This window comes from Onychostoma macrolepis, chromosome 07, assembly GCF_012432095.1.
Source record: "Onychostoma macrolepis isolate SWU-2019 chromosome 07, ASM1243209v1, whole genome shotgun sequence".
NCBI lineage: Eukaryota > Metazoa > Chordata > Actinopteri > Cypriniformes > Cyprinidae > Onychostoma > Onychostoma macrolepis.
Window position 1 is genome coordinate 5,783,978 of NC_081161.1, and position 12,792 is coordinate 5,796,769.

At 34.5% G+C, this 12,792-nt stretch overlaps 1 protein-coding gene across 2 annotated transcripts in view; it reads right to left on the minus strand.

The window, feature by feature from the left end:
- The window catches only part of rap1gds1 (RAP1, GTP-GDP dissociation stimulator 1), a 55,541-nt gene that overhangs the window by 26,383 nt on the left and 16,366 nt on the right, over positions 1–12,792 (minus strand). The window contains exons 4-5 of one of the 2 annotated variants that reach the window (XM_058782456.1): positions 8,514–8,639; positions 2,679–2,825 (exon numbers count right to left, since the gene is read on the minus strand). In XM_058782456.1, coding sequence (XP_058638439.1) covers positions 2,679–2,825; positions 8,514–8,639 — 273 coding nt within the window. The remainder of the gene's footprint in view (positions 1–2,678; positions 2,826–8,513; positions 8,640–12,792) is intronic. The other variant, XM_058782457.1, reaches the window with a different exon arrangement.

The window sequence follows — 12,792 nt, forward strand, 5'->3', positions numbered from 1 at the left end:
TGACAGTTTACAAACAGCAAAAATCAGCCATCGCAAAACTAGATTATACCAAATAACTGAATAGTTAGTGACTTTACTCTTTACAATATAAATAACACAAAAACATGCAATTAAAAGGATAATTCCCTCCCTGGATGCAGAGTGGTCAATATAGCCTCTCAGGCATGCTAAAATAGATGATATACTAACAGATATGAAGCAAAAACGTTCAACAAGTACATAAATATGCCGTGTTCATGAAATCAATAAGGCCTTAAGCACTCTAAAGTTCAGCTAATTGCATTTAAAGGGTTACTCCACCCCGAAATGAAAATTTTGTCATTAATCACTTACCTCCATGTCGTTCCAAACCCGTAAAAGCTTCGTTCCGTCTTCGGAACACAATTTAAGATATTTTGAATGAAAACCGGAAGGTTTGTGACTGACTGCCAAACAATTAACACTGTCAAGGCCCAGAAAAGTATGAAAGACATCGCCAAAATAGTCCATCTGCCATCAGTGGTTCAACCGTAACGTTATGAAGCGACGAGAATACTTTTTGCAAAATGGCACTACGCTGACATAGAGAAGACGAATTGTTGAATAAAGTCGTTATTTTTATTTTCTTTGCGTACAAAAAGTATTCTCGTCGCTTCATAAAGTTCAGGTTGAACCACTGATGGCAAATGGACTATTTTGACAACGTTTTTCATACTTTTCTGGGCCTTGACAGTGTAATTTACTTGGCAGTCAATGGGACAGTCACAAACCTCCCGGTTTTCTACCAAAATATCTTAAATTGTGTTCCGAAGACGAACGAAGCTTTTACGGGTTTGGAACGAAATGGGGGTAAGTGATTAATGACAAAATTTTCATTTTGGGGTGGAGTAACCCTTTAATATAAATTTAAACTATAATACACTTTAATTTTATTGCAATTAACATTACATTCCGTTTACACGTACATATATCCTTTTAAAGAAAATTATTTCTGTAATAATTACTTTTTTTAAAAGTATGATAAAGTGTGCTGCTTCTTCACAAGGGAATGAATCAGCAATGAGAGACATTACGGTTCAGTAAGTATTTTGGTTGCTGAGATATTAAAAAAGCAAAAAAAAAAAAAAGATCTTACCAGGCAAGTACAGTGAAAGATGTACATAAAACCTCCCAAGTGATAAGCTTATGTGATAAGATGAGTCATTTATCATGGTGGCTTAGTAAACATGATGACAGGCTTTAGGTTAAAACAGATACACTTTGCAAGGAAAAGCAATCTGTTACATGACACAACATTTGAGAGAAAGAGAGATGAGGGAAAGAAAAAGACTGGTTCAAAACAGCGTGAGGATGATATTCAGCAATAATAAGCAGCCCGCTGGCTGTTCTCTTATATTAAAATCATATCTCACCATTTATTTTCATCAGGAAACCGAAAACAAAAACGCCTGACCTAAATTTGTTGATTTGCACTAGCCTCTGGAAGCGAGGTGTAATAGATCGAAAAAAGCTATTACCATTTCAAGCCTTGCCGGCAAACCGGGATGAGGGAAGCAGGGCTTGGCCTGTCCATCAATTATTCAAGGACAACAAGTCACAAAGATGTAAATACACTGCCTGCATTCCCTTAAATATTAAACAATGCACTGCACTGCTGAATCGCACAAGGCCAGAGCCTTATGTAACCTCCTGGGCATGCATGATACGGACACTGAAAACTATAGGATGTGTCCCAAATATGTATACCGGGTGAACTATTCTTTTAAATGTGAAGAGTGACATTTATTAAATGGTAAAATCCTAGTTTAATATGAACAGCCAATCAAAACATTGCTCTGTTTGTTTAAGCAGTCCAAACAAGAGATAATTGGTGGAAAGCTATATGTTATCATTTCCCTTAATCTCAATGGCAGTTGCTCAGCTGGAGCATTCAGCTCTGGAAGTAGTCAACCTGCATGTTCGATTCTTTGTTTAAAGGGATTTATTTTTTAAGCCAATCACCAGTAAAATTACATCAAGTCAGTGAATGGCTGATCAAAAAAAGTGCACAGTGTCATTTTTTTAATGTTTTTTTTTTTTTTTGTCAAATACACAGCTACTTTTGAAAATAAAATCAAAATATATATTTTAAAATGGGTTTTAAATTAAAAACATTTAAATTAAATCATTTTAAATAAACAATTGAAAAAATTCAGCTTATATAATTTTCAAATTAATATTTAACTTAATTTATTTATTTTTTGCTACTGCACGTAACAAAATGTAACTAAATTTATTATGGATGGTCATTTAAAAAAAAAAAGCAAGACAGCTGAATTCATAACATTACTAAACATTAATACCACCAGCTGCAAAGGACATGGAAGCTAATCACCACACAAAAGGAGCAGATTGTAGCCATTTAGCAAACTTATGTCAAATCGGTGAAAGACATTAGATTCAGAATACACAGAAGTTGTTAAACAACACATAGGCTTTCTTAGAGTGGTCCCCTACAGATATTACCGTTAATGTTCAACTGTGAGGAAATACTGAAGTCAGCCTCAAATCAAAGCACGTTTGTATTAAAGAGAATGAGATAAAAAGTTGCCTTATCTATGAAGTATTGATTAACACGTGAATAATTTAGAGAACATCTCAGACTATACCAATAAGGGACCATTCAAAAATGTCGCCTGGTTTGGGGGATCGGTCATTACCATTATCATTGCTATAGTTCATCAGCATGCCACAAAAGACAGTCAAGAGCTTCCCGGTGGCCGGGTCAGTGCTTTCGGCCAGAGACTTAATGTGCTCGGCAACTATCTGAGCACCACCCGCTGCATCAACTGCACTTCTGCCCTCATCTGCAAAACAAAGAGGTCACATAAAAAAGAAATAAACAATAAAAAAAGGCAACCAATGACACAAAGAAACATCAACCTGGAACAGAATGACAGAAAAGAGGGTGTTAAAGGAATAGTTCAAGTCTTCCTGAACGATTCACATGATTCAGTCGCAGAATTTTCCTTTTTGGTTGAACTATTCCTTTAATGGAGGGACAAGCTGGGATATTCATGAATGCATCCTTATGGAATGTAATATGACAACTGATAACGTTACATGGAGAACACAAGAAAATAAGCATTTTGAGATAAAAGAAGAGCAAATGAGATCAAAAACTGTCTGCTGAAAATGCACATTACTCCAGCACTGGATTTGTTTACAGCTGTCAGGTTGACATGAGGTACAGACGTAACTAAAGGCAAAAACAGAGACCAGAAGTGCAGCAGAAGCACAGCATACAAAATCCAGACTGCAGCAGAATCACTAACAAGGGAAGGTGTTAAAAGATCCACAGAGGTCCAGCATTATTTATACAGAGCATCAAAGTCAAGAGCGTAACTGGATCTTCTGACTGTCAGCTATATGGTGGTTAAAGCAGCAAAATAAAAGATCTAAATTATGAGTACTCAAAAATTTTATGACAAAAGGTTTTAAAAGCAACATGAAATGGCATGTGTATTTTAATTTACTTTTGTAGCATGATGTATTTAGAGAGAAAAATGCTATTCAGTGAGAAAAACAAATATAGGGTGGGACTCGACATTATACACTGGTTAAAACATAACAGTAGCATCTGGAAAAGTTTAAATATTATGGTGTGGTGAGGTTTATTTATTTACGCCATGCCAGCATCAAGGCTATTTTCATGGGCGATCTCAGAATAAATTACACAAGGTATACAATTAACAAAAAGTTATAAAAGACATTTCAAATCTACACTAGACAAAAATGATAAAATACATTCAGGTCATACATTTTTCAATAAATCAGTTAAACACACCTCTGAATAAAACCGTTGTCTATTTACATTAAAAACAGTGCAATCTAATAAAATATGCTTCACAGTCATTTTTGTTTGGCAAGTAAGGCATGACGGTGGTTCCTCACCCTTTAATAAATATCCATGTGTAAGTCTTGTATGACCTAAAAGACACCTTGTAAAAACAACTTGGTCATACCTAGATTTAAAATTAGTAAAAAATATTTTTCTTACACTAGGATGTGTGTGGTGATGTCAGATAAAACCAAAAGTCATTTTCAGAGGTAAGTGTGCAGTAAGATATTGCATTTTAATAACATTTTTGGAAAAACATCTCACTCCTACGAGATCAACTGCTGGCCAAGGTTGGACAACATCAATAACCACAAAAAAAATCATTTGAAAGCACCAAAATCATCACGAAAATATGTTGGTGAAGGTTATAACACAAATTAAATGAACAAGTTCTTGTGCATTAAAACCTCCACAAGAAGCCATTATTTACATCATTTACTCAAGCAGCACATTAAATCTTTTTCACTGGCTGGTTTATGGATATCTTTAAGAAAATAAAAATAATTAAATTTTTTAGAAAATGTGAGCTGCTGGAAATAAAAAAATAAATATTTATATTGGTAGTTAAAAAAAAATAAAAAATACAATAATAGATGAATGTAGCATCTGCAACTAACTAAACGTAGCAAAATAATTTTAAGCTGAAGTACTAAAATAAAAATAAATTAATGCTAAATAGAAATATTACAAAACAAAATTGAAAATATAAAAAAGCTCATTCACAATAAGTAAATAATTAAAAGGAAATAAATAATACTAAAATATGACTGCTGATTGCCTGTGGTGGGAGGGTTGTTGCTTACTAGCCAAACTAAAAAAAAAAAGCCCATCCCCAAGCCTCCTGTCTTCACTGTCCTGCATTACAACATGCTTTGACTACCTAAATAAAAAGTGATTCAATCATGAATGATGAATCTGACGTTCAGTCTCCTCTTACACAGCACTTTAATTCCATTTTTAGACATACTTGTCACAGAAACAAAACTCTGTCTTAACCTAGACAGGCGATTAATATGTAAGCTAATTTTTCCAGTAAGCTCTGTGACCAGATGACGGTGTTTGTGTGTCAGACATGAGTCAGCTTAGCTGGTATGAACATTGTTTCAGGTTTGTTTACACTGATGCTTGCCCACGCAGAGTCTACGACAACTGCCTTCTACTACACAAATCAGGAACACGGAGGACAAGAAGAGAGAACGTGATTTAGATGCAACAAAACAAAGTAAAAGATCTGAATACTGAAAACAAAGACATTGAACGATTCCCAAATTGGCTTCTTTGATTGGTTTTGTAGCTGTGCACCGCTGTGCAGTGAAAAAGACAGCTACTGCATGGGGTTTGCAAGTCGACTAAGCCCTTGAGTGAAATGCATGACAGTGACATGTGTCATCTCTGTCAAAGGGTCATCCGGGATCAAGTTCAGCTTCACCATGAAACACATCTGTGTCCATTTGCCAAGGGCTCCTAATGCAATGCCATCTGTGTCTCTCTGTTAGCAGCCACACAAATCAACTCTAAGCAATTGGAAATTGAACAGTTATCATCACTTTTTACTTAACTGCTAGTAATACATATCAGTATTAAAGAGCAAAATTATTTTAATTAATTATTTAATCGTTTAGATTTGCAACAAAACAGATGATTTTTTTGTTTATATCTTACAATATTAATGTCTGTGCTGTCACTGCTGTAGAAATATACCTCTATCTCTATCATAAAAAAATGTATTAAATCATACTAAATTATAAATCAAAAAGTCAAAAGTATGACATACTAAGTCATAATTATGACATAAAAATAATGAGATACTAAGTGATTGTGACATAAAAAGTTGATATTATAAGATTTGAAACTAAGTCACAATTAGGATGTAAAAATTCAAAATGAGATGAGGTACTAAATCATAATTTTGGAATAGAAAATAAAAACAAATGAGATACCAAGTCGGCATAACTTCATAATTATGAACTAAAATTCAAATTAATGATATACTAAGTCATAAGTATGACATAAAGTCAAAATTATGAGATAAAGTCACAATTGACAATTCAAATCTAAAGTCACAATTATGACTTTTTTTACTTTATTGAATTTTTGAGACTTATTACTAATTTTGACTTTTTTTGTCATAACTATGATTTTTTTTACATATTAGCTACAAACAAACAGGTAAATAAATACATAAAGAAATTAACTGTTTTAAACGTACACTGTAAAAAATATTGAGCGCGCTCACATGAGCTGAAGACTCATTATATCAGCAGCATAATAAAACTGTTTTCTATCTAATTTTTGATGCATTTTTTATTAAACATGAAGTTGTGCATTATAACATGCTCGTCTCTTTTTTTTTAGAGCCAACAGGCTATAGTTACCTCACAGCAATGAAGCATGATTTGCTGCCTGTTAATTGGTTGCAGGTGGTGTTAGGGGAGTGACATTCTCGCTCTAGAGAGCATCTGATTGAAAAACAATCTATGCAGTGCAGGATGAGTCAGCAATATTTTTCAACCGTAAATTTTAAGTTGTATATACCCATTAAAAGTGAATTTGTCAATGTTAGTACATGGTAGTACACTAATATAAACACAAATAGAGTAAAAATCACACTTTGAGAAACTAATTTTTAAGATATGATTTAGGTTTTATAGGTTTAAATAGCCACAGATGGGAGTCACTGGATTAATTCAATAAATCTGCAGAAAAATGGTTGCGTCCTCGTCTTTCCATCAGTCAAAATCACTCGATCCTGAGAGCTCCTCGACACCACGCTCAGATACACTCTTTGGATCGTCACTCTTCCCGTTTTTCATCCAGACAAAGCTTTTTTCATTTCCCTAAACTCGACTCGTCCCAAAGGTTTAAGACATCTACAACATACAGTAAATGTCAATACGGCTCTCACCACTGTGCTGTTAAGATTACAAAGCGGGCAAATAAAGCAGAACATTACAGCCATAAAACATTTGTACACTCTCACTACAACGAAGGGAGGAAAAAATGTGATATAATTTCAATTATCAACCACTGCTAGGTCATCAATATGGTTCATGTACAAAATAATTACCAATGGACTAGTTAATTATTGATGCGAAAGTGTGCATGAATTCAATAATTCAATAGTCTAGAGTCAAATTATTCCTCTTCCAACACATTCAACTTATTTGTTCCATTATATTTCTTTTTCTGCATTTTTACAGTGTTGTGCGCTATAACCAATCACACACGATTATGCTGAGCTTATGAATGTAGTAACCAATCAGAGGCATTCAGATGAGTCATCGCTGAAACACCGGAGTTTTGTTGTTCAGTGCGTGCTGACTCGCGAATTCTCTCATCATAAACAACAACGTGCAGATGTATGTGCGATGTAAGTGTAAGAGATTTATTCATCAGACAGTGTAGATAACTTCACTGATTATTACAGGGGTGTTTTTTAAAGTGCATATACTCGCGCTAGACTGAAATCAGTTATTTTATTTTAAGTGATTTTAACGGTAAAAAACTGTGAAAATGCTACAGTAAAAACCTGTTAAATGGTTAACGGTAAGTTCCTGTAAAACTTACAGGGAAAACCTGTAAACTGACATTCCCAGAATTCCCTGCATTGCATTTCAAATTTTGTTTAAATTTTATGTTTTTTCTTTAAAATAACTATGTTTCTTCTTAGTTTTTTCTTATCAGTTATGTTTATTAGGGTTGTATGTTACATCTAATGTTGCTAAATTAATGTCTATTGCATAATTCAGTTTAATGAGTCTCACCATGATGGTGTTTAGTGCTTGTGTGAATGACACTGTGGACCTTCTATATATGTTATTATTTAAAAGCTGCTTGTGATGGGCTTTGGTTCATCATGTGACTTTCTCATCATCTTCTGCATTTGGTGGCTATCAGTGTATTTTCAGGTACAAAACAGACTTCAGTACTTTAATAGGTTGGTATATTAACATTATATCAGTTAATGAAATTACGGTATTGTAAGTGTACATTTAAGTTAAACCCGTAAAACCTAAAATGTTGTTACCGTATTTTTTACGGTAGAATTCCAGCAACCACAGCTGCCGATTTTTTACCGTAAATTTTACAGAATTTTTTTCACAGTGTAAGTGTTCTTTGCTCGTTTTCTGTAGCTGTTTTTTGAGGAAATGTAAGCCTTATGATTAGTAACTTATAATGTCTCTATTAAATTGTTATCATTTTAAATACAAAATCAGTCATATTAAAAACATTAGGATGCTTTAAGACTTACGCTGGAGTTGGTTCACTTTCCGGCAATGAAACTAAGTAAATAAATAAATTAGCACGATAATGTCGTGAATCGGGGATCTCACAGGCTGACGATAGGACGATATGAAAATTGAGCATATCTTCCAACACTACTGAGACGTCAACCAATCAGAATCAAGAATTCAGCAATGGTATAAGCTCTTATACAATTACCTAAAGAAACCATGTGTGAAATGAAAAAGTGCAGGAAAAGTTTAGCTAGACATCTTCTCGCTCAACTATCAGCTGCTCTGCCTGCCTCATGTCACTCATTCAGACAACTGTAGCAGCAGCTCCCCTTCAGATCAGCCCAGACACTCTGAGATATCTCACAGTTGACGCGGCGGGGCCGGGAGAGGCTCAGGGAGTGATAATGGGCACTTACGGCTGTCGTAGCAGATGTTGCCGAGGGCTCGTCCCGTCTGGAGCAGTATTTCCTGGTCCTTACAGTTTAGCAGCTGAACCAGAGGAGGAATGAGTCCTGCTTCCACACACGGGCTCCTCATGAATTCTGCAGAGAAACACAACCTTTCCAGCTCAATAAAACATTATTAGACAAACACTGACTGACTTGAAGGATAAGTTCACTTCCAGAATAAAAACTTGCTGATAATCTACCAGTGTCGGGAAGGTTACTTTGGAGATGTAATAGGTTACAGATTACAAGTTACCTAGTTATCTAAAATGTAACAAGTAGTGTAACTATTTCAATTACTTTATTAATGTAAATGATTACATTTGATTACTTTTCTAAATTTATAATGTTTTCAACTGTTAATCATTTTCAAACATGTAAACCAGCAGTGTTTCCCCTGCCATTATATTAGGGGGCGCCCCACACACACACACAAACGTGTGCACACACACAAGGGAGCACACTCCCACTAATATTTGTAAATATTAAGCCACAAAACGACTACTTAAATATGTTAATGAATGGCACAGATGCACGGTTTTGTTTACCACTCGTACTGAAGCGCGCGTGACGCTTCCGGTGATGTTAACGTCTGCCGTCTCACTAAATGAGGACATAAATACATGAATAATCTTTCCAGAATTGCTCTGAGAGTCACTTCATGAGCATTTGACCATTTCATTTGAGTAAAACTATCCTCATATCATATACACACAGAAATTTAAAGGTATTCACGGCAACCCGTCAAAGTAAAAGTTCAGTTTAACTTGAAGACATTGTGGCAGAAATATATCACTATTGTTCAGTAGAATGTACGTAATAGGCTACTACTATTACTAAAATTATTAAAACCTTATTTTTAAGGAACAATCATACAATATTTCTTCAGTGTTTTAATTATAATAATAAAAAAATTAATTAAATGAATGTTTTATGCCTTAAAAAATGTAAATACACAATACAGAATTTCTGAGGGAAAAAATCCTTTAACCCTTGAATTAAGATTATAATAATTTAATTTTAAAGCACAGCCACCACAAAATCAGACTTACTTTGAGATCATTCTGAGGTTAAATACTGATTTAAAACCATTACAAGAAATAGTTTAATAGCTATGATACTGTTTTTTTAAATCAAATCTTTGCATATCTAAGACAGGAAACACTGGCATCTAACAATGGCTTGGAAAAAAACAGTTAATTTCACCATGTCCCCATGTTTCAGAAGACTTATAAATCATACACAATGAGTTTTTTTGAGAAAGTAAAAATGCACAAAGTTTCCTGTAAGGGGTAGGTTTAGGTGTAGGGTTGGTGTAGGGCAATAGCACATACAGTTTGTACAGTATAAAAACCATTATGCCTAGGAGAGTCCCCACAATTCACAAAAACAAACGTGTGTGTGTGTGTGTGTGTGTGTGTGTGTGTGTGTGAGAAAACAAAAATAAGATGTAACCCCCTTTTGTAATCATTAACATTTTCATAAGTAACTGTAATTTAATTACACATTTTTTCTCAGTAACTATAACTGATTACAATTACATTTATTTTGGGTAACACTTTATTTTAAGGTGTCCATAATACAGAGTAATTACCTAGTTAAGTACTTAGTAGTAGTTGTGATATTTACATGAAACAAAATGTACTTATGGCTCGTTTCCACTGAGCGGCACGGTTCGGTACAGTACGGTACGGTACACAATTATTTCCGTTTCCACTGTCAGAAGTTGTGAATGGTACCAAAATAGAGATACGGAACCGTACCACTTTTTTGGTACCCTTCTGTTGGGGTACCTAGCACAGAAAAGGGTACCAAAAGGATGGAGCTAAACTCACTGCAGAACTTTGATTGGTTGACTAGAATCGCCACTTTTGCGTGATACAAGGGGATAAAGCTTCTCCTTCACTCGTTCTGCTCTGCTGTCCGTGAGTGTTGGACTTCTAATTACATCAGAGTGCGCAAACACAAAAAAATATATAACAGTGTATTTTATAATTTTATATTTTCACACAGACAAGTCTGTTCTTGTGGACTTGTGAAACGTCATTGCCCAAAATCCCGTGTAATTTTATAAATATGTAATTGTTTAAAACTCAAATCTGCGGTTTATTTATAAAGATAGCGCCTATTTGAAAATTTGCTATGCTGATTAGGGAGCTCCATGCGATCACCGGGCTATCAGTGCTCATGTATCCCACTGAGAGCAGCCTTAGCACAGCTAGTTCTTCTGACATTTGCCGCTGGCTCTGATGTCTCTGTAGTGATTAAACATGAGATACAATTCGTTTTGTGTATATTTAACAGGCATTCGTTTATTTGTTCCTGGTCATATCGTTTTGGCTGAGCACAAAGTTATGTTTAACTTTATATATTTATTTTGAACTTTACCATAGAATAGCGCTGACCTGTAGCATACGTTTGACTGAATTGTTTGCTTTTGTCTTTATTTCCTCTTATATAAGCCTCTTATACTTTGTACTTATACTTTTATAATGGCTATTATTGTTCATTAAAACTGACATTTAGCAAAAAGAGGCAGAGTTGTGCTTATTGTCGCACTTTACCATCTATCGTTACTTTCCGGCATACACCACGCCTACCAAGTAAGGGTACGTATTTCATTAGATTTACTTCATTTTAGTAACTTAATCTAAATACTTTGGAATACTTTGGAATACTTAAATGGCATATTAACTTTGATGTCTTGTTTTTATGTTAACCACCTCTAAATAAAAATGGGTGGCATGAATACATTTAAAACAATTATAAAATGCATAAATAATGCTATGAGATTAATATTTTCAATACAACATTTTAAACAGAATTAAAAAAAAATATGGGAGGAAAATGTGTTTTTAAATATGAAACTAAAACCGCCAGTAGGTGGTGGCAAATCACTGCCTTAATGAAAGAGTCATGGAATCATTCGATTCATTCAGGAATCAAGCAAGTGATTTTATTAATGTAACTGAATCATTCTCAGCTGATTCGTTCAAAACGCGGGTTCATTCAGGAACCAAATGTTGCTCACAGATGCGCAACTATTCTGATGTGGATTTATTTTGAAGGCAGTGGTTATTTGCATTAAGTGCAAATAGCCATAAATTCTATTTACACCATGTTGGAAAAAAGTAGCATTTTCTTTGCAACAAGTGATAGTAGATGCTATTAATACTTATTGCAAACAGTGGCAGATGTGTGATGGGAAAAGGGAGAAGAACGGGAGTTGAATGAGTTCAAACGGATTCAAACTCAAATCTTATCAGCACGTGTCTCAAATAGACGTCTTTTCTAATGATGTCAATCCCAAACAGATTTGCACTTAGTGTAAATAGACCAGCGGTTGTATGGAACCATTTTTGTTTGCGCTATAGAGCAAATCAGACAACACTGTTCTTTTAATAAGTCACAAAATATTAACTTTTTGTTATGAATTGCATAAAATCAGCATCACATTTACAATCGCGCTAATATTCAGCTAAACAGCACTCTACTTCCTCGATTGATATTGCTTAACTATACATAAATATAGCAAAAAAAGAACTCGTACAAACCTGAAACTGTGAGAACAACTTACTTTAAGATGCTTTTTCAAGGTTAGATGTTCCTTTGAAGCCAAGAGACGTTTTGTTGCAGGTAAACAAAAATTACATAGCCTACTGTGATGTTCCGTCCTTTTTCACATTTATAAGTAAAATCGTCTTTTTATTTCCATGACAATTACGCGCTAGGCTTTCTGATTTTCTCTTGCATTTTAGTGAGTCATCACTATAGTCTGCACTCTGCAGGCAGGCTGCTGTATGGACAGGCTGCACGCGAGTCTGAGTATCACCAGTTGCCTCATGGTTAAAATCATTTTAAATTAATATTAAAATAAATAAATGACATTAAAAATCAAAGTAATCACTTTGGTAATCTAAAATACTTTTCGGATGTAACTGTAATCTGATTACCCATTTAAAATGTAACTATAACGAAATACAGTTACTCATATTTTGTATTTTAAATACGTAACGACGTTACATGTATTTCGTTACTCCCCAGCCCTGACTGTACTGTACCGTACCACTCAGTGGAAATGAGCCATTACAATGTAACTAAGTTATGGAACAGCCTGTAATTACAGTTTGTAATTATGTAGATGTAATGGGCAGCTACTGTTACACATATGTAACAGACCGAGTCTGCAGAGTCTGTTACACAGCTACTTATGTAACCAAAAGATTGTTACATATGTGTTGCAGACTTT